At 38.8% G+C, this 20,982-nt stretch overlaps 1 protein-coding gene across 4 annotated transcripts in view; it reads right to left on the reverse strand.

Annotated features, from left to right (window-relative positions):
• The window catches only part of CCDC175 (coiled-coil domain containing 175), a 96,634-nt gene that overhangs the window by 46,478 nt on the left and 29,174 nt on the right, over nt 1–20,982 (reverse strand). For all 4 annotated transcript variants that reach the window (XM_072838771.1, XM_072838770.1, XM_072838774.1 and 1 more), the window contains exons 11-15: nt 20,450–20,521; nt 19,271–19,406; nt 18,472–18,603; nt 13,116–13,254; nt 7,223–7,302 (exon numbers count right to left, since the gene is read on the reverse strand). In XM_072838771.1, coding sequence (XP_072694872.1) covers nt 7,223–7,302; nt 13,116–13,254; nt 18,472–18,603; nt 19,271–19,406; nt 20,450–20,521 — 559 coding nt within the window. The remainder of the gene's footprint in view (nt 1–7,222; nt 7,303–13,115; nt 13,255–18,471; nt 18,604–19,270; nt 19,407–20,449; nt 20,522–20,982) is intronic.

Here is a 20,982-nt window from a genome sequence, read left to right on the forward strand (position 1 = left end):
CAAATGATAAATCTGATAAGGGATTAATATCAAAAATATATATAAAGAACTTATACAACTCAACACCAAAAACCACCAAACAATCCAGTTAAAAAATGTACAGAGAACATAAAAAGACATTTTTTTTTCAAAGAAGACATACAGATGGGCCAACACACACACATGAAAAATTCCTCAACATCACTAATCATCAGGGAAATGCAAATCAAAACCACAACAAGACATGGCACAATAGGAGAATCCTAAGCACACTTTGTCCCACAGATACATACAGAGAACACCCACATCAGGGCAAGTAACCCAGTAAACAACTTGAAAACTGGCAGAACAGACTCTCCACAGTTAAATGCAGACAGAAGGCCACATTGAAAAGGATAGGAAGGGCAGAGACCTGGTCAGGAGCCAAAATAATCTATAGGAGGGACACCACAGGCATAGAGAGGGGAAAGGATAAGACCCCTCACCAGACACCGCAGGCCAGGGGACTCACATTAGGAAGATGAATTCCCACAACATTTGGCTTTGAAAATCAGATGGGCCAACTTAGTGAGTTCTTATAGTCAGTGGGGCTTAACACCTGGAACTTTAAAAATCAGAGGGTTGGGCCCTGGGATCGCTGGAAAGCAACAGAAAATAGAGTTCACACCCTTAAAGACAAGTCACCACAAATAGCTCCATTGAGATGTAGCAATGGAGTGTAGACACCCCCTGTGTCTGGGGTACACAGGAAGGAGATTTATTTACTATTCTCAGAGCAAGTCTGGTAGGGACGGAGATCTTTGGGAAGCTTCTCCAAGAACAAAGGAGCTGATGGGCACCATTTCCCTTCCCAGACCCTTAAACTAGATACAGAGATACCTTCAGAAGACAGTGAAGCCCGAACCCTCTATGCCTAGCTTGCTAATAGCACACCCTGCCCTAATGATCTTCCTCAAACCTCCTTTCTCCAAATTGGTGAGACCTTGCTGGCACTTTATCCCCCGACCCCTGCATTCTTCTGCAGATCTGCCCTTGGCAGTTCTCCAGGACACGGGTCCCCTTCTGCAGCAGACTAGCATACAATTTCCTAACAATGTGCACCCATTCACGTTCTCTTGTAGACCTATCCTTCCTGGGAGTCCATCCAAAGCAATGCCACAAGCTTGGCAATGTGCAAGCAGCCCTGACAGGGGCCAGCACCATTCTGTAACCATACACATTCATCTGATTTAGGTTCCAGCAGTGGGCTGGGGGCAGACATCTGGTCTGACTGTAGGCCCACTCAACAATGAAAGTTTCTCAGAGGACAACACAGGGAGAGCGCCTTGCAGTTCAGTGCTACCACAGCTCTGGCAAATGTCTAGTCTGACTCAGCTCAAGCCTAAGGTAACCCCAGACTGCCCCACTAACAGCACAAAGCCCTGCCCACAACAGGCAGAGAGAGCCATTGCAGGGAGCTTGACTGAAGGCAAACAAGGAACCACCACAGAAGTAGGGAATGCACAACACATATAGGAGACACTCCTGAGGCACCAATCTCTGGTGAACAGGGGCTACTGCACTATAGGGCACTATAGGACCTCTTCTTCATAAGGTCAGTACTTTTAATAACAGGAAACATAGCAGATTTTCCTGACATATGGGAACAGACAGAGTTAGTCAAAACGAGGAGACAGATGAAAGAACAGGACAAAATCAGCAAGGGAGCTAAATGAAGTGGAAATAAGTAATAATATATATATATATATATAAAGGAAATAAGTAATAGGCCTGATATGTAATTTAAAGTAATGGCCATAAAGATACTCACTGGATTTGAGAAAAGAGTGGAGGACCTCAGTGAAACCCTTAGCAAAGAGATAGAAAATGTAAAAGAGAATCAATCAGAGATGAAGGACTCAATAAATGAAATAAAAAATAATCAGTAAACCAGAGAAAGCAGAAGAAAATATCAGTGACCTGGAGGATGAAATAATGGAAACCAATCAAGCTGAGCAAGAGAGAGAAAAAAGAGTAGTAAAAGGAAACTCAATGACACCATAAGTGTGATAATGCTCACATTATAGGGATCCCAGGAGAAGATAGAGAAAAGGGGGAAGAAATTTTATTTGAAGATATAATAGCAGAAAACATTACTAATCTGGGGAAGGAAATAGACATCCAGATCCAGGATGCCACAGAGAACATCCAACAAAATAAACCATGGAGGTCCACACCAAGACATGCAGTAATTAAAATGGCAAAATTTAGTGATAGAGAACTTTTAAAGTTGCAAGAGAAAGGAACAGTTACATACAAGGAAACCCCATAGATCTATCAATTTTTAAAGCAGAAACATCACAGACAGAAGGGAGTGGCATGATATATTCAAAGTGCTAAAAGGAAAAAACCTGCATTCAAGAATACTCAGCAAGGCTACCATTCAGAATAGAAGGAAAGATAAAGTTTCCTAGACAATTAAAAGTTAAAGGAGACTCTTGACTACTAAGCCAAGAAACATTATAAGAAATGTTAAGGGGTTTCTTTGAGTGGAAAGGAAAAACATAAGCAGGACTAAGAAAGTAGGAAGAACAAAAGCAGTAAAATTAAGCATATCTACAAAAATCAGTCAAGAGATTCACAAAATAAAAGGATATAAAGTATGATACTATATGCCTAAAATGTTGGGGAGGAGGAGAGTAAAAATTTAGTGCTTTTAGCATAGATTCAAACTTAAGTGACTATCAACTTAGTATAAACTTCTATATGTATAAGAAGATATATAAATCTAATGAAAACCACAAATCAAAAACCTGTAATAGAAATGCAAAAAATAAAGAAAAAGGAATCTGAATATGTCATTTAAAAAGCCAGCAAACTATGAGAGAAGCAAGAGAAAGGACAGAGAAGAACAACAAAAACAACCATACAAGTAACAAAATGGCACTAAGTAGATACTTATCAATAATTACTTTCAATGTAAATGGATTAAGCACTCTAATTAAAAGGCATATTGTGATTGAATGAGTAAAAAAAACAAGACTACATGCTACCCATAAGAGACTCATTTCACTGCTAAAGATATATGTAGATCAAAAGTGAAGGGATGGGAAAGCATTTCTCATGCAAATGGAAGTGAAAAGAAAGCTGGGATAGTAATACTTATACCAGACAAAATACACTTTAAAATAAACCCTGTAACAAGAGGCAAAAAATCATAAAGGGAATCATAATCATAAAGGGAACAATCCAACATGAAGATACTTGTAAATACTTATGCACCTAGCATGGGAGCACCAAAATATATACAGCTTGTTAATATGTTGTTGTTAATAACAACAACAACAACAAAAAAGTAAGCAAACAATAGTAATATAATAACAAGGGACTTTAATACTCCATTTGCATCAATAGATAGATCATCTAAACAGAAAATCAATAAGGAAATAGTGATTTTGAAGGACACATTGGACCAAATGGATTTAACAGACATACTCAGAATATTCCACCCTGAAACAGCAGAACACACATCCTTTTCAAGCACACATGGAACATTCCTCAGAATAGATCACATGTTAGGCTACTAAACAAACCTCAACAAACTCAAGAAGACTAAAATCATACCATGCATCTTTTCCAACCACAATGCTATGAAACTAGGTATCATGGAAAAATCTGGAAATAATACATACATGGAATCTAACTAATATGCTACTAAACAATGAATGGGACAACTAAGAAATCAAAGAGGAAATACAAAAGTACATGGAGACAAATGAAAATGAAAACATAACAGTCCAAAATCTTTGGGATGCAATAAAAGCTGTTCTGAGAGGGAAATTTAGAGCAATACAGGCCTACCCCAAGAAGATAGAAAAATCTCAAATAAACAACCTAACTTTATACATAAAGGAGAAAAAGATGGACAAAGCCCAAAGCTAGTAGAATGAAGGAAATAATAGAGATTAGAGCAGAAATAAATGAAATAGAAGCTAAAAAGAAAACCAACAGAACAGATAAATGAAGTTAGGAGCTGGTCTTTATAAAGGTCAACAAAATTGATAAACCATTAGCCAGACTCACCATAAAACAGAGAGAGAGAGAGAGAGAGAACTCAAAATCAGAAATGAAAGGAGAAATCACAACCAACATCACAGAAATACAAAAGATTATAAGAGAAATAATGAAAAATTATATGCTAACAAATTAGACAACATAGAAGAAATGGAACCATTCCTAGAAACACATAAGCTCCCAAAACTAAATCAGGAAGAAATAGAAAATTTGAACAGAGACTGATTACCAGCAGTGAAATTGAATCAGCAATCAAAAATCTCCTGACAAACAAAAGCCCAGGACCAGATGGCTTCACAGGTAAATTCTACCAAACATTTAAAGAATGTTTGCAAAAAAATAGAAGATGAAGGAAAGCTTCCCAATTCTGTCTTTGAAGCCAACATTACTCTGATACCACAATCATGTAAAGACATTACAAAAAAAAAAAAAGGAAATTACAGGCCAGTATCTCTGACAAACACAGATGCAAATTCCTCCTCAACAAAATATTAGCAAACTGGAACCAACAGTATATTACAAAAATTATTCACCAGGATTAAAGTGGAATTTATTCCTGGGATGCAAGTGTGGTTGAATATTTGCAAATCAGTCAACAAAATATATCATGTCAACAAAGGAATGAAGAAAAACCATATGATCATTTCAATAGATGCAGAAAAAGCATTTGACAAAGTCTGACATCTATTCATGACTAAAACCTTCAACAAAGATGCCTGGGTTGCTCAGTGGTTGAGTGTCTCCCTTCGGCTCAGGGTGTGATCCTGGAGACCTAGGATCGAGTCCCACATGAGGCTCCCTATGTCTCTGTCTCTCTCTCTCATGAATAAATAAAAACTTATTAAAAAAAAAAAAAAACCTTCAACAAAGTAGATTTAGAGGGAGCATACCTCAACATAATAAAGGCCTTGTATGAAAACCCCACAGCATCATACTCAATGGTGAAAAACTGATAGCATTCTCCCTAATACCAGGAATAAGACAAGGATGTCCACTTTCACATTTTTTTTCCCAACATAGTAATGGAAGTCTGAGCCATAGCAATTAGATAAGAAAAAGAAATAAAAGGTATCTAAATTGGTCAGTAAAAATTTCATTGGTTACAGAAGACATGATACTCTAGAAAACCTTGAAGACTCCACCAGGAAACTACTAGAACTGATAAGTGGATTTGGTAAGTTAGCAGGATACAAAATCAATATATAGAAACCTGTTGCATTTCTAAATACCAATAATGATATAGCACAAAGAGAAATTAAGGAAACACTCCCATTTATAATTGGACCAAAAATATTAAAATACCTAGGAATAAACTTAACCAAGGAAGTGAAAGACTTGTACTCTGAATATAAGACACTGACAAAAGAAATAGAAGATGACACAAACAAATGGAAAGATAGTCTGTACTCATAGATGGGGAGAATACATATGTTAAAATGTTCATACTGCCCAAAGCAATCTACAGATTTAATGCAATCCCTATCAAAATACCAATAGTATTTTTTCACAGAATTAGAACAAATAATACGACAATTTGTATGGAACATCAAGAGACCTTGAATAGTCAAAGAAATCTTAAAAAGAACAAAACTGGAGGTATCACAATCCCAGATTTCAAGATATACTACAAATCTGTAGTAATGAAAATAATATAGTACTGGCACAAAAATAGACATATAAACAAATGGAAGAGAACAGAGAGCTCAGAAATAAACCCACAATTATATGGTCAATTAATTTCAAGAAGGCAAGAATATGCAATATAGACAGTCTCTTCAACAAAAAGTAGTGGAAAAATTGGACATCTACATGCAAAAGAATGAAATTAAACCACTTTCTTACATCATACACAGAAATAAACTCAAAATGGATTTAAGACCTAAATGGGAAACCTGATATCATAAAAATTCTAGAAGAGATCACAGGCAATAATTTTTCTGATATCAGCCACAGTAACATTTTTCTAGATATGTCTCTTGAGGCAAGGGAAACAGAAGCAAAGATAAACCATTGGGATTATATCAAAATAAAAAGCTTCTACACAGCAAAGGAAATCATCAACAAAACTAAAAGGCAATCTAATGAAGGGGAGAAGATATTCACAAATGATATGTCTGACATACACATATTAGTAACCAAAAATATAAAGAATTTATACAACTCAACACCAAAAAAACAAGTAAGCCAATTTAAAAGTGGGCAAAAGACATGAACAGACATTTCTCCAAAAAAGACATTCAGGTGGCCAACAGACATATGAAAAATACTCAACATCACCCATCATCAGGGAAATGCAAATTGAAACACAAATTAGATGTTAATTATACTTGAATAAAAAATAAATAAAACTCCAAATATGACTCATGGAAATGTTTTCATTAACTCTGGGAAGCAAGTTAAGACAAGTTGTTAAGAAAACATCATAAAATAAAATATATTTTGGTATATGAACAATTGTATGGCAAAAATGGGGGAGAGGGAAGAGAAGTTTACTGAGGCTTTTTCAGGGAGGATTTCTTGTGGAGAAGACAATATTTATGGATTTTTCGGTATTTTCTTCTAATTCTGTATTCAATTCTTAGTCATTTGTACTGTTATAAATCACATAATCTTTAGTCATTGTATAATAATCACTAGTGGAATCATACTAAGAGAATAGAGTTGCATATATATTTACTAGCATTCTTCCCCTTCATCTTTCTTATACTCACAACATGTTGAAAGTTACTTTTGATATCAGTGCATCTTAAAAAATGTGTTTCATTTTTATTTATTTATTTTTGTGTACAAGTGCTTCTATTTTTAATTGGCCAACTCTACACACATGTTTATCATTAACTACTGGCTGTATGTATTTTTAAAAGGTAGTAAATGTCTCTTTATCTGCTCTCATTTCATCCACTCCCTCCCCACATCTGCAACCTCTGTGCATTTACCCTGGTCTTCACAGGAAATTAACAGAATAACAGATCTTGAAAAGAACCTTAGAAAGCATCTTCCAATCTCTACCTTAAGAAAACTGAGCTCCCCCTACCCCAAAGATTTTCCCATGATTACATGTTAGTTGTATCTAGAGCCTATGTGTGCATACACACACACACACACACACACACACACACACAGAGTATTACAGTTTGTATATATCAGTATTCTAATAAAAGAAAGAAGAATGGATGTATTAACTCTTTACCGTGTTGCTAAAATATCTTGTAAATTCTCTTGCCATTTGAGAAAGGTAATCACTCAGTAAATTCTGCTCCTGCTTTTGTGCTATAAGAGAAAAAATAAATACCCACAGTGTTTAGTTTTAAAAATTAATCAAAATAAGGCATGTGCCTAGTTTTAAAAGTCATATACTATTACAAGGCTTATAACAAAAAACAGAAATCAGGTGCTTTTTTTAATATAAATTTATTTTTTATTGGTGTTCAATTTGTCAACATATAGAATAACACCCAGTGCTCATCCCATCAAGTGCCCACCTCAGTGCCCATCACCCAGTTACCCCCACCCCCCACCCACCTCCCCTTCCACCACCCCTAGTTCGTTTCCCAGAGTTAGGAGTCTCTCATGTTCTGTCTTCCTTTCTGATATTTCCACTCATTTTTTCTCCTTTCCCCTTTATTCCCTTTCACTATTTTTTATATTCCCCAAATGAATGAGACCATATAATGTTTGTCCTTCTCCGATTGACTTATTTCACTCAGCATAATACACTCCAGGTCCATCCACATTGAAGCAAATGGTGGGTATTTGTCGTTTCTAATGGCTGAGTAATATTCCATTGTATACATAGACCACCTCTTCTTTATCCATTCATCTTTTGATGGACACCGAGGCTCCTTCCACAGTTTGGCTATTGTGGACATTGCTGCTATAAACATCGGGGTGCAGGTGTCCCGGCGTTTCATTGCATCTGTATCTTTGGGGTAAATCCCCAGCAGGGCAATTGCTGGGTCATAGGGCAGATCTATTTTTAACTCTTTGAGGACCCTCCACACAGTTTTCCAGAGTGGCTGCACCAGTTCACATTCCCACCAACAGTGCAGGAGGGTTCCCCTTTCTCCACATCCTCTCCAACATTTGTGGTTTCCTGCCTTGTTAATTTTCCCCGTTCTCACTGGTTTGAGGTGGTATCTCATTGTGGTTTTGATTTGTATTTCCCTGATGGCAAGTGATGTGGAGCATTTTCTCATGTGCTTGTTGGCCATGTCTATGTCTTCCTCTGTGAGATTTCTCTTCATGTCTTTTGCCCGTTTCATGATTGGATTGTTTGTTTCTTTGCTGTTGAGTTTAAGAAGTTCTTTATAGATCTTGGACACTAGCCCTTTATCTGATAGGTCATTTGCAAATAACTTCTCCCATTCTGTAGGTTGTCTTTGAGTTTTGTTGATGGTATCTTTTGCTGTGCCAAAGCTTCTTATCTTGATGAAGTCCCAATAGTTCATTTTTGCTTTTGTTTCTCTTGCCTTCATGGATGAATCTTGCAAGAAGTTACTGTGGTCAAGTTCAAAAAGGGTGTTGCCTGTGTTTTCCTCTAGGATTTTGATGGAATCTTGTCTCACATTAAGATCTTTCATCCATTTTGAGTTTCTTTGTGTGTGGTGCAAGAGAGTGGTCTAGTTTCATTCTTCTGCATGTGGATGTCCAATTTTCCCAGCACCATTTATTGAAGAGACTTTTTTCCAGTGGATAGTCTTTCCTCCTTTGTTGAATATTAGTTGGCCATAAAGTTGAGGGTCCACTTCTGGATTCTCTATTCTATTCCATTGATCTATGTGTCTGTTTTTGTGCCAGTACCACACTGTTTTGATGACCACAGCTGTGTAGTACAACCTGAAATCTGGTATTGTGATGTCCCCAGCTATGGTTTTCTTTTTTGAAATTCCCCTAGCTTGGGGGTGACTGGATGTCAGGCACTGAGGGGGGCACTTGACAGGATGAGCACTGGGTGTTATTCTGTGTGTTGGCAAATTTAACACCAATAAAAAATAAATTTATTATTAAAAAATTCCCCTAGCTATTCAGGGTCCTTTCTGATTCCATACAAATCTTAAAATATTTTGTTCCAACTCTCTGAAGAAAGTTCATGGTGTTTTGATAGGGATTGCATTAAATGTGTAAATTGCCCTGGATAACATTGACATTTTCACTATATTAATTCTTCCAATCCATGAGCATGGAATATTTTTCCATCTCTTTGTGTCTTCCTCAATTTCTTTCAGAAGTGTTCTGTAGTTTGTAGACTTCTCTTTGGTTCGGTTTATTCCTAGGTATCCTACGGTTTTGGGTACAATTGTAAATGGAATTGACTCCTTAATTTCTCTTTCTTCAGTCTCATTGTTGGTGTATAGAAATGCCACTGACTTCTGGATATTGATTTTGTATTCTGCCACGCTGCCAAATTGCTATATGAGTTCTAGCAATCTTGGGGTGGAGGCTTTTGGGTTTTCTATGTAGAGTATCATGTCATCGGCGAAGAGGGAGAGTTGAAGTCAGGTGCTTTTCAACTTAGTGCCCACCCCTTGTGTTTGACTCCTTAAAATCAATCATTTTTAAACTCATTTTGACTCTTTTTCTATTTCTTTTAAAAAATGCTTATATGGCTATTTGTTCAGTTGTCATGTTAAGATATTTTCTACTTTCTTCCTAATATAGAACATAGCATGCTTATTCCCATCCCCATGGCCCTCACCCACACTTACAACCTCTATGTCTAACCTCTGCATAAAGTTATGCTTTTTTGAATTAATTTTAACTGTTTAGATCATTATGGCAATGTAAGTATTATTCATAGGTGAGACAAATGGTGTAGTAAGATTATACCTCCTCTACTGTATACTTCTTGCTTTTTCTAAGAGTTGAAAATAACCTCATTGTTTTCACTTGCCTAATTTTCCATGTACACATTAATTCATCAAAATCTATAACAGAATTGTAAAACCTTCCAAATATTATTTCTCATGTGGTCAAACACCTTAGGTGATCTATCAGCTCCATTTCTCTTCCCTCCTCCACTGCCTTCTGTTTTTGTTTTTCTTTAGGCCAATTGCACAGCTGAACACCTGAGACTTTCCTTTGCAGCCCCCTTACATTGGACTCCTGTTTCCTGAATTTCACATTCTCCTCTTTTTCTTGATTATTCCCTCTTTGTTGAAATAAATTTTGTACTAACTTCCTGAGACAGAGTAAATGAAATATTCTGAGATCTTATATATCTGATTGCATCTCTATTCTACATTTGTACTTGACTAATAGTTTGGATGGGTATCTAATGTTGTAAATTATTTTCTTTCAGAATTTTGAAGGCAATGTTTTTTTTTAGTACAATATTAAAGATAAGTTTAAAACCATTCTGATTACTATCTTTTGTGTAAGATCTTCTTTTTATCTCTAGAAGCCTTTGGGATATTTTTTTTTCCTCCTGAAATCCCAGTGATGCTATTTACTGTCTTTTCTTTCAGAAATTGCACTGGGGACTTGATGGGCCTTTTCAGATAGTAAACTCATTTTCTTCAATTCTCAGAAATATTTTTTATTATCTCTTGGACAGCTTTATCTTTTGCATTTTTTTCTGCCCTCTTTTTCTGGCCTTCCTCTTAATTAGATATTCAAATCTCAGAAGAGTCTTCTAATTCTCTTCCTCTTTTATCCTGTTCCTCTGCTCCTTGGTTTTTGTTCTATTTTTGGGGAGATTTTCTCAACTTTTCTTAGAATCCTTCTTTTGGACTTTAAAATTTTGGTTGTTATATCTTTCATTTCTCAGAGCTCTTTCTTGTTTTCTGTTCTTTAAGTATCTTGTTCTTTTTTCATAAGTGCAATATCTTTTTTTCTCTGCAAATATAACTTTAAGATATATCCTCTATAATATAATGTATATTTTCTATAATACAAAGAGACTATATATATACATATATATATAATATAGAGAGTAGATCTTTTCTAAGAATATATCTTTAAAAGTATTATATTTTTTGTGTCATCTATGTTTCCATTCATTTCTGTTTTTTTGGGTTTTTTTTTGTTTTTTTTTTTGTCTGCTTTAGTTTCTGCCTTTCATGGTGGAAATTTTCCTGAGGTATCTGATGATCTTTGACTGTCTAATCCTATTTAAGCATAAGGCACTGAAAGTTTCAATCCCTGAGTGGGCTTCACTGTACAGTGATTCAGAAGGGACCAGTCGTGTTGTTGGGGAATCCATAAATGTTAGATTATGTGGGGCTTTTCTCTGAGAGTGTTTGGTTTCTTTAGAGAAGAATCCAACCATCTCCTTCTTCCAACTGGGGAAGGAATTACAGAATAGTCACACACAATGGGCTGGCAGCCTTCATCAAGCTGAACAGTGGAAGGGGGTCTTTGTACAGCATTTATCTTCTACCCTTAGTCATATCGGATATCCTGCAGTTTAGAATCTGTTGGGCCAACTTCTCTGCCAGCTGCACAGAAGAGTGAGGGCACCTGGAGGTCTCACTGCATATTATAAAGATTTTCAACCGATCTTTAGGCCTAAGAGTCATCTCAGCTTCACTGTCTCAGGGTCCTCCAATGCCCAAGACTTGCCAGGTCCTGTGGAGAGTACGTCTTGATTTCATGGTATGCTTTTTTTTGCAGGCACTTGCTATTCATATTTCCCTTCCTGTTAAGACCTATATCCAATTATATTTTCTAAAAATTTGTTGATGTTTATTATCTGTGAATATTTTCTCTGCCAGTCTCTGTACCTCTGAGTTTATAAATTTTTTCCTCTAAGAACATCTTTTGTACACATTTCTATGAAGTTTCATTAGGGAATAAAGATAGATCCATGTTTTACCCATCATATTTAACCAAAAGTCATAACATTGTTCTTTATATGTACTGAACCAATTCTATCTCTGTAAGTCTCACTGCTGGCAGGGGAAGCATATTTTCCTACTTTCTGGAACACATTGCTCTTATGTTTCCTTTTCTATGTTTCTCTTGCCTTCCCGTCTCAATAGTTTATTTTTGCTTTTGTTTCCCTTGCCTTTGAAGATATGTCTGGCAAGAAGTTGCTGTGGCCAAAGTCAGAGAAGTTGCTGTTGTGTCTTCATCTCTAGGATTTTGAGTGATTCCTATCTTACATTTAGGTCTTTCATCCATTTTGAGTTTATTTTTGTGTATGATATGAGAAAATGCCCCAGTTTTATTCTTCTGCATGTGGCTGCCCAGTTTTCCTATCACTATTTGTTGAAAAGACTATTTTTTTCCCATTGGATATTCTTTCCTGCTTTGTCAAAGATGAGTTGACCCTAGAGTTGAGGGTCCATTTCTGGGTTCTCTATTTCATTCCATTGATCTATGTGTCTGTTTTTGCGCCAGTACAAACTGTCTCGATGATTACAGCTTCATAACACAGCTTGAAGTCCAGAATTGTGATGCCTCCAGCTTTACTTTTCTTTCTTAACATTACTTTGGCTATTTTGGGCTTATAATCATATATTCTTAAAATTCACTTCCCTTGGTAATTACCACTATTTACTTTAAAATACTTGTTTTACATTTCAACATACTGGGTTTCCATATGATTGTATCTTTTTGACACAGGCACTTGCTGTGTCAAAGATAGACTGATTTTTATCCCCATGCTCAGCAGAGAGTCTACTTGAGATTCTCTACCTCTCCCTCAGCCCTTCCCCCTGCTTGTGTGCTCTCTCTGTCTCCTTAAAGAAATACATATATCCTAAAACAAATAAATAAATCTTTAAGAAAAAAGAAACAAAAATCACTCTACATGGTAGCAGTTAAAGGAGTTCTTTCCACCTTCACAAAGAATAGAGAGAAACTACATAATACAGTTGCTACTAATTCTTAATTTTAAAGTCTTTAAAAGAGAAAAGGAAAAATTTGACAAGAGCAACAGCAAGACTGTGGTGTAAAGGAGAATAAATTAATAGATGAGGCAAAAACTAGAGAAAGAAGTTGAAGGTGATAGGAAAAGTTTGAAGATTTTCACCATTGGCTTGGGACTGATGACCACTCCCCTCTCTCCCCACTTGTGTTAGAAGAAAACAGTGACATCCTTACCTGGGCTTAAGGTCAATTACTAAGAGCCTCATACATACCTGTAATAATATTATTGATTTCTTCAAATTTTCCACTTTTGTTTATGTACTCTTCTTCTGCCACTTGAAGTTGTGGAAGACACTCAACCAGTTCCTCTTCCTTTACTTTATTACTTTCTGTTTCCCTAATAAATCTTTCCTTTAAAGAAAATAAAGCTAATTTTGAGTAAAATTTTTGAGAATTTACGCAATTTATGCTCTAGAGTAGAATGGAAACTCTTCAAGAGGAAGAGTTCTGTCTTAGTGTCCTCTTATCCTGAAGTGCACAGAAAGGTATTTGGCACATACTAGGTATTTGAAAAATATTTGTTGGCTGATTGACCTACTCTCTGGCAATTTGTAAAGAGATTAGATTCAATGGGCTATCCAAAGATCCGTTCAGTTCTCTGGCCCTACTGTTAAGATTCTATTAATGCTAACATATGTGTACCTTCAACATCTATTTGAGAAAATTTCTCTAGGTTAATCATATTTTATGGGGGGAAAAAAGCCAGGCAGCAAAACAGAATATACACAAGTCCTAAGAAGTGTGGATATAAGTAGGAAATGGGGAAGGGGTAGAAATAATTACATATGTTACTACAATAAATGGGCAAAAAGTGCCCCCACACAAAACATGAAGATGCCTGCTTAATTATTCAGGTTTAGGGATCCCTGGGTGGCTCAGCGGTTTAGTGACTGCCTTTGGCCCAGGGCATGATCCTGAAGTCCCAGGATCGAGTTCCGCGTCGGGCTCCCTGCATGGAGCCTGCTTCTCCCTCTGCCTGTGTCTCTGCCTCTCTCTCTGTATCTCTCATGAATAAATAAATAAAATCTTTAAAAGAATAATTATTCAAGTTCAATTTAGTTTCAAAGGGAACAGTTGGACCTCCCTTAGAAGTCGGGATGTGTTTATAATGGTGACTAAAGCAGAGACAGTCAGCTGACATTTACTATCTATTCTCCTGTCCTTCAGTATCAGGACGTCTCAGTTCTAGCTCAGCACATGGCTGCCAGCTAGAGGGATTGCTCAGCTTTCCTTGCAAGTGGGTGTGATCGATGAGTTTGTGCATCCAAGGGATGTGTGCCACTTCTGGGTCCTCCCCCTTCAATAGGAAGTGGTATGTGCTCCCTTGGTCCTTCCCTCCTTGGCCTGGCTGGAAAAGAATGAGAATGGAAGCTGCCACTTGTATCCACAGATGTTAACCTCATGCTGAGGATGGCAGAGCTTCCCTTCCAAACTTAGATCCCTTGCCCCTGGCCTGTAATGGGAAAGAGAAATAAACACCTTTCTTCTGTAATGACCACATCAGGGGGTCTTCTCAACTAGATACTGACTCTTAAGATTTGAAGAGGCTATACTTGACCCAGTTCATTCTTTAAAAAAAACTCTTTTTACTTTTTATTTTTAACCAAGTTGCATACACACATAATCCAAAAGAAACCCCAGGTACCAGCAGAGCAATGCTTGGCAGGCTTCCCCAGTAGGAAGTACCTTCACAACACAGCTGACCAGATGCTAGTGTTCTTTGACCCCACCAAAATGATAACTCAGATGTAAGAGGAAGACACTCACATGGGTGAGTGTGACCAATACTGTTTGGATGTATCTGCTAGGTCCCCAAAAGGGGCATGCCCACTTGAAAGAGACACTAAACTTAGGGAGGTTCAATGCTCTAGTTTCCTACCAGTTATCCTCCCAGTCAAGATGTAGCATGGCAATCATGGGTCATTCCCTACAAGCAATGATGCCTGGTAATACAACTTTAGTTGTCTACCTTTACCAGGCTCCAGGGGAATGAAAGTTAAGCCAAGGTCAATTTCCCAATAAAGGAGGGAGGTTGCTAACCCTTTACTACCTACATTTGCTTCTGTTCACTGGATTTTGGCATCTCTTTGACAAAGCAACTTGTCTGTGCCCTAATTAATACAGTGATATGTCAGCCTGAAATGTCCCCTCCCAAACTGCCATTAGAATCTTTAGGAATATAGAAAGACAAAAACATACATAAAAATACCATTATTTAATGGAGCGCCTAGTTAAATCAGTTGGTTAAGTGGCCAGCTCTTGGTTTTGGCTCAGGTCATGATCTCAGGGTCGTAGGACTGAGCCCCAAATCATGCTCCACACTCTGCTCAGAGTCTGTTTGTCCCCCTCTCTCCCCTGTGCCTCTCCTCCTGCTCATGTGCTCTTTCTCTTTAAAATAAATAAATAAAATCTTTAAGCAAAACAAAAAACCACCTTCATGTAAACATACCTTAATGCAGAATCAGGAGTCAATTTGTCCGCACGGCAGTGTTAAGAAACCAATTGTGTATTACCTATACTAGGATCTCTAAGAGAACAGCTTGGGGGTCTCAGAAGGTCTGTGAATAATGCATTAATTCATTACTATTGCCTCCACTGGCTTAGCTGCCACCGGTGCCCTGACAAGAACCCACATTCTGGTTTCCCACTTGGAAGGAGGGTTTGGGTACCCGGTGCTGCTGCATCTCAGGAAGCCAGACCCACAGCTTTTTCAGCTCCTCCAAACTTCCCTGATTCCTGAGCCACATGCACAGTTAGTTCAGTGGCAAAGGGCTCTGGCTTCTGTTGCAACCCCATGGAACTGGAGCCTTGGAAAAGAGGGAGACAGATGCAGGTTCCAGTCCCTGCCCATCAGGAGAACTTCCAGCTCATCCTAAGATTCCCTGTCCATCTCTCCTTCCCAGCTGCCTGCCCTGCAGCCTTCAGGCCCCAGCTCCAGACAGAAGGCTGACAGCCTCACTAGACTGTGTAACCAGCTCCCGCAACTGCGGATGTCAAATCCTCTAACAGACCCCTTTCCCACTGGCTCTGCTACTCAGACGAAACCCTGCAAGACATAAGAATGTAGGACCCAGCAGATCCAACCATGCCCCATTGTGGCAGCACTAGGTCAGAATGCTGTAGAAGCCCCGTGGCTCCTCATACAACTGAGCCAAAGGCAGAAATGGGGTTCTGATTTCCAATTTGCTCTGGGTTATTGATGATGTTTATCATGGGGAAATCTTTATAATAACAGCACACAAGCTGCCATCTGCCCATGGTTGTATGAATTAGACACAGGTGGACACAGCCCTACAGCAGGCACACAGCCTGGCAAATGGGGTGGAGTGGATGCTGGAAGACTATCTTCTTATCTTGCCTAATTGCACTGTTCAAGCTCGAGCGCAACGTTACCTAGTGTCCTCATCCTATTGCTGACTTTAAGGGGATTGTCTCCACTGGTTTACCAGTAAGTATGATGGTAAACTCTGTCAGCTCTGACTCAAGAAATGCCTGACACACGCTGGCTGCCTCCTCCCAATCACTTCCTCAGTTACCACTCTGGTTTGGGCTACACAGACCACTCGGAACATTGCTTTTGCTTCCTAATTAGTCTTCCTGCACCCACCACTGCTTTCCTAAATTTTAATCAACAGAGCAGCTAGAGAGATCCTATTTAAATGAAAATCCAATTATTTTAGCCTGTCATTCAGAACCCTCTTCCGGCTTCCCAGGCAAAGAAAAGACAAAGCACTCATGATGGCCTATAAGGTGGCAGACCTGGGAATGCCCCTCTTGGACCGCCCCTCAAGGAAGGGCTGACTCGCTGCCTTGTGCCAAGGAGTGTGGTCAGCTGCCAGCCTCCAGCGGCCGGCCCCTTCAGGGTCTCCTTGGTCATGTAGTGAAGATCATGGTCTTCAAGGAGCCACCAAGGAGGTGGCCCCCAACCAACTGACTGAATTTGAGGGTTACCTAAAGGCCTGATCGCTTCGCCCACCCAGTCCTTTCATAGGCAACACTCCCTAATAAACCTTGGCACTCTTCCATCCATCTCAGCATCTACTTCCAGAAAATGGGTCCCTCTCCCTCCTGTTTGCTCCAGCCATACTGCCTCCTTGCTGTTCCTGCCCCAGGCCTTCGTGGTGGGCATGCCCTCCACCTGGAGCTGCCTCCTCTGCTAACTCCAGGCCACCTCCCCACACCCTCCAGGACTCTACCCTTTCTTCTCCAACCCTCCTCTTTACTGGCACACAGACTGCATTGCACACGCTCGCCCTATCCCTGCTCCCTGCTTTGTCTTTCTCTGTAGCATTTGTCACCACTGAATATACCAATTGTCCTGCTTGTTTTGCTTGTTTCTTTTCAATCTCCCCACAGCAGGATGAGAGCACCAGAAGGGCAGAGTTTTGCTGTCTTTTTTTGTGTATATTTTTCAGTATCTTGAATGTTAGGTGCCCAGACAGACAGCAACTGACTGAGAAACGCTTCCCACCCTGACTCTTCTCCCTTCTGCTTCTCATTTGTCTGAATCTGGGCAAAGCTTTTTTCCCCTTGTTTGTTCTCTGAGCTGTGTGGGTTTCTGTTTCACCTCTTCTTATTTCTGGCCATTGCCTTTGGACACCTCTTCTCTAAGTTCCTAGGCTTCTATGTTGCTTCCTTGGCATGTCTACAAAATTACTTTTTTTTTTTTTAAATTTACAGAGGAACATTTCATCACAGATTTCATGTGTTCCAGCACCATCTTTCTGACTGTTCTTCGGTTGTTGGAAAGTTCTGTTCCCCCTTTCACTTATTTTTCTCATAGTATTTTTGTGTGGAGGACACAGCTGCTCCTTTTGTGTTATTTGTATTAGGAAAGAACTGGACCTCCTCTAGGACCAGGTACCTGAGGACAGTTTCTGCAGGATTCCATGGTGGCTGTGCAGAGAGGCATGGGCTGAGCCCAGGGCAAGATCTCAACTCTGAAATGTGAGGACTCTCTGCTGCCTTATCACATGGGACAGTTGTCCTCAAATAAGGCCCCTCTGTCTCCAAGTAACACCCCTTTACCTTTCAAGGTAACTCCATCACCTTGAAAAGCTGTGCTTTCTGTTGTGTTTTCAGAGACTCACCTCCTCAGGGCCCCCTGGGTCCTTTCGGTGCCTTTTCTCTCTACCTTCCCCAGCACCCATGCTCTATTCTATGCCAGGCCAGCTCCTAGCAGCTCCCAATTCAGTAAGATGCCTTCTCTTTCATGAGGATTTCTGAGTTTAGTCTCACTTGCCTTCCTTGCCCTTTGCTGCTTCCTCCAGCCACTCCTGGGCCAGCTCGGAATGGCTCCCTGAAACGCTCCACCTGCCCCCACAGACTTTGCCAACATTTCTACGTAACTCAGAGCATCTGATTTTCTTTTCTTACTGAATTTTTTTTTTCTTTTCTTGCTCTTTTTTTTTTTTCAGGAAAAAAACAAAACAAAACAAGAGTCATAATGAAATTGTAGCCTTGTTCACACTGGAAGATTTTATATTTAACTGTTTAGAATAGCATGAACTATCCTCTACCCCCAATATAGCCATCTAAAATTATTCTTAGATGCAAAATAAAACTTACCTCATACTTGTTCAACTCTTCAATTAACTTTTTTTCTTTGACAATAAATTCCTCCTCCTCTTGTTTTAATTCACGTGTAACCCTTTCAATCTCTGCCAAAAATTCAGTGATTTCTTTTTCTCTTAAACCAGTCTGATTAGAAAAAAAACAAACAAAACAAAATCAAACCTGAAGATCTGTCCTTTTCCTTGAGCAGCCAGCCTTACATTTTCCAAGAGCCAAGAGTTAATATCTCTTTGCATGAGACTCGGCTCCAATGTTAGGTTCTATTATTTCATAGAGGGAATTTCTTTCTTTTTTTCCCCCCCTCCTGCAAAGCTTAATTTATTCACCAAACAATATCTTTATTTTTTTTTCATCTTCCACTCCGCTAAATAATATTGTTAATCTACATGAGGAAATAAGGAATGGCAGTGGTGGGGGCCCAAGGGTGGGCAGTGGGCCAATACTGGAATTAAATAAATGATGTTTGGTCTCTCTCTCTCTCTTTTTTTTAAGAGAATGTTTCCTTAAAAGTTAACATCAAATAAGTTTCTAGTTGTGTGTTTCAAAAGCATCTTCTAGAGAGAAGTGCTACTTTGTTTGCCAAATCCCTACAATTATTACACAAAAAATAGATACATTTCTTAAGAAAGTTAAATAATTCACTCTAAACATCAGTCACCAGAAAGGAAAATCTCTTTTAATAAGATAAGCTATAATTAAATATTGAAAGAGAATCACTGATATGCAGTAATAATTTTAAGTCCATGCTAATAGGGAGTAATAATATACTATTAAGTCCCTGGAGCTCCTTTACCTCTTGTAATAATTCAGTGTGTCTGAGTTCCACAATCTGTATTTTCTCTACAATTTCTCCTATCTCAGAGATTAGCTCATTTTTCCAACGTGCATGCTTTTTTCGCAAACAAGCTACTTTCCATTGAGTTATAATACTAGAAGTTAGAACACAAAGAATCATCATTAAATTGACATAACGATTTGCTGAAAAGATGAAGCAATTCAAAGCAAACAAATATTACTATGATTATACAAATCTGTTTGTGCTATTGGTGATGCGGACCATGCATATCAGCTGAAAAAATAAGCCAAAGTGTTAACTGTGTCCATGCTGTCCGTCTTCACCAGCTGCTTCGCAGTCGTGGGGGTGTCTGTATGTCCAATAGGACAGTGGACAAACCACATGTGGCAGCTCACCTCTTTTAGGTAAACAATAGAAATGGAGAAGGTTCAGGGGCAGAAGGCCAAGAGAAGAGACCCAGGTGGAAATTGTAGTGAAATTACCTAAATTACCCAGAGTGCTAATAAGGGATTTCAACCCTCTGGGTTCTCAAATTTTTCTTTCCACTGCAATATAAAAAAGCTACATTGGAGGAGGGTAAAAATGTGCAATTGGAGTCTTATACATGAGATTAATGACAACAATAAAATACAGCTAAGTTTTTGCAAATACTTCCTAGGTACCAGGGAGTCATCTCAATACTTTATGGAGATCATCTCATTTACCACTCATGGTGACCTCACCGGGTGGATGCTACCATCATTGGCCACTTTACAGGAATGGGAGCAGAGAGGTTGTTAAATAATGTAGCCTCTGTCACAGAGCTAGGAAGAGACGGAGAGACCAGAGAGCCCGTCTTCAGAGCCTGTTCGCTATCCACGTTCCTCTGTCACCACACGCCACCTCCCATACTGGACCACACAGAAGCCTGGTGAGCAAGGGGCACTGCACAAATCTTGGCCATTTCACTCTGGTGAGTTTGATCAAATGAAATGGAAAACTTTGGTTCTGTTCAATGCCCCAAAATCAAACTAACAAACACATCTAGATCTGAGGCAATTGACCTAATTTAATTTAGGAAACAAATTTCCTTGGACTCTAGCAAGCAACAAGTACTCTGGTTTCCTCCTTACTTTGGAGCACTGTTCATTAAGATAAACATATACTACTCATAACATAAATGATTTTTTTCTTTACCATCTCTGATTTTCTCTTTCCAGGTTATCATTCAGGATTTTTATTTGTTTCCGATACACTGCCTTTGTTGCTCTAAAAACAAGAAAATATACATTGGGTTTTGCATTTGTGGAAGCCAGAATATATAAAAGACTTTATGTATTACTCTTGTGCACAGTAAGACTACCATCTAATTGGGAGACAAACCAAGCCTAGTGAAACAACTAAAGGTAGTGCTAGACTCAGAGAAAGACAATTATGGTCTTGTACAAGTGCAAACTGATTTTGCAAGTACTGCAGTGGATACCTAAGGGAAAGGAAGCACGGATTCTGGAGAGGCAGCTGAGAAGGGGTTATTGGAGGTTAATGTTTAACAGAGGGAGGAACATGAATTGCCAGAATATGGAAAGGGCATTTGCAAAGACACAGAAAAGGAGAAGCAAATCAAGACTCTTATGGCCAATAAAGACTTGCTGTGGACAGTGAACACAAAGGAAAGGAATAACAGTTATACGGGGCTGGTGAGGAACTTTGGATTCTAGATTGAGTCCTGA

This window comes from Canis lupus, chromosome 9 (assembly GCF_048164855.1).
Source record: "Canis lupus baileyi chromosome 9, mCanLup2.hap1, whole genome shotgun sequence".
Classification (NCBI taxonomy): domain Eukaryota; kingdom Metazoa; phylum Chordata; class Mammalia; order Carnivora; family Canidae; genus Canis; species Canis lupus.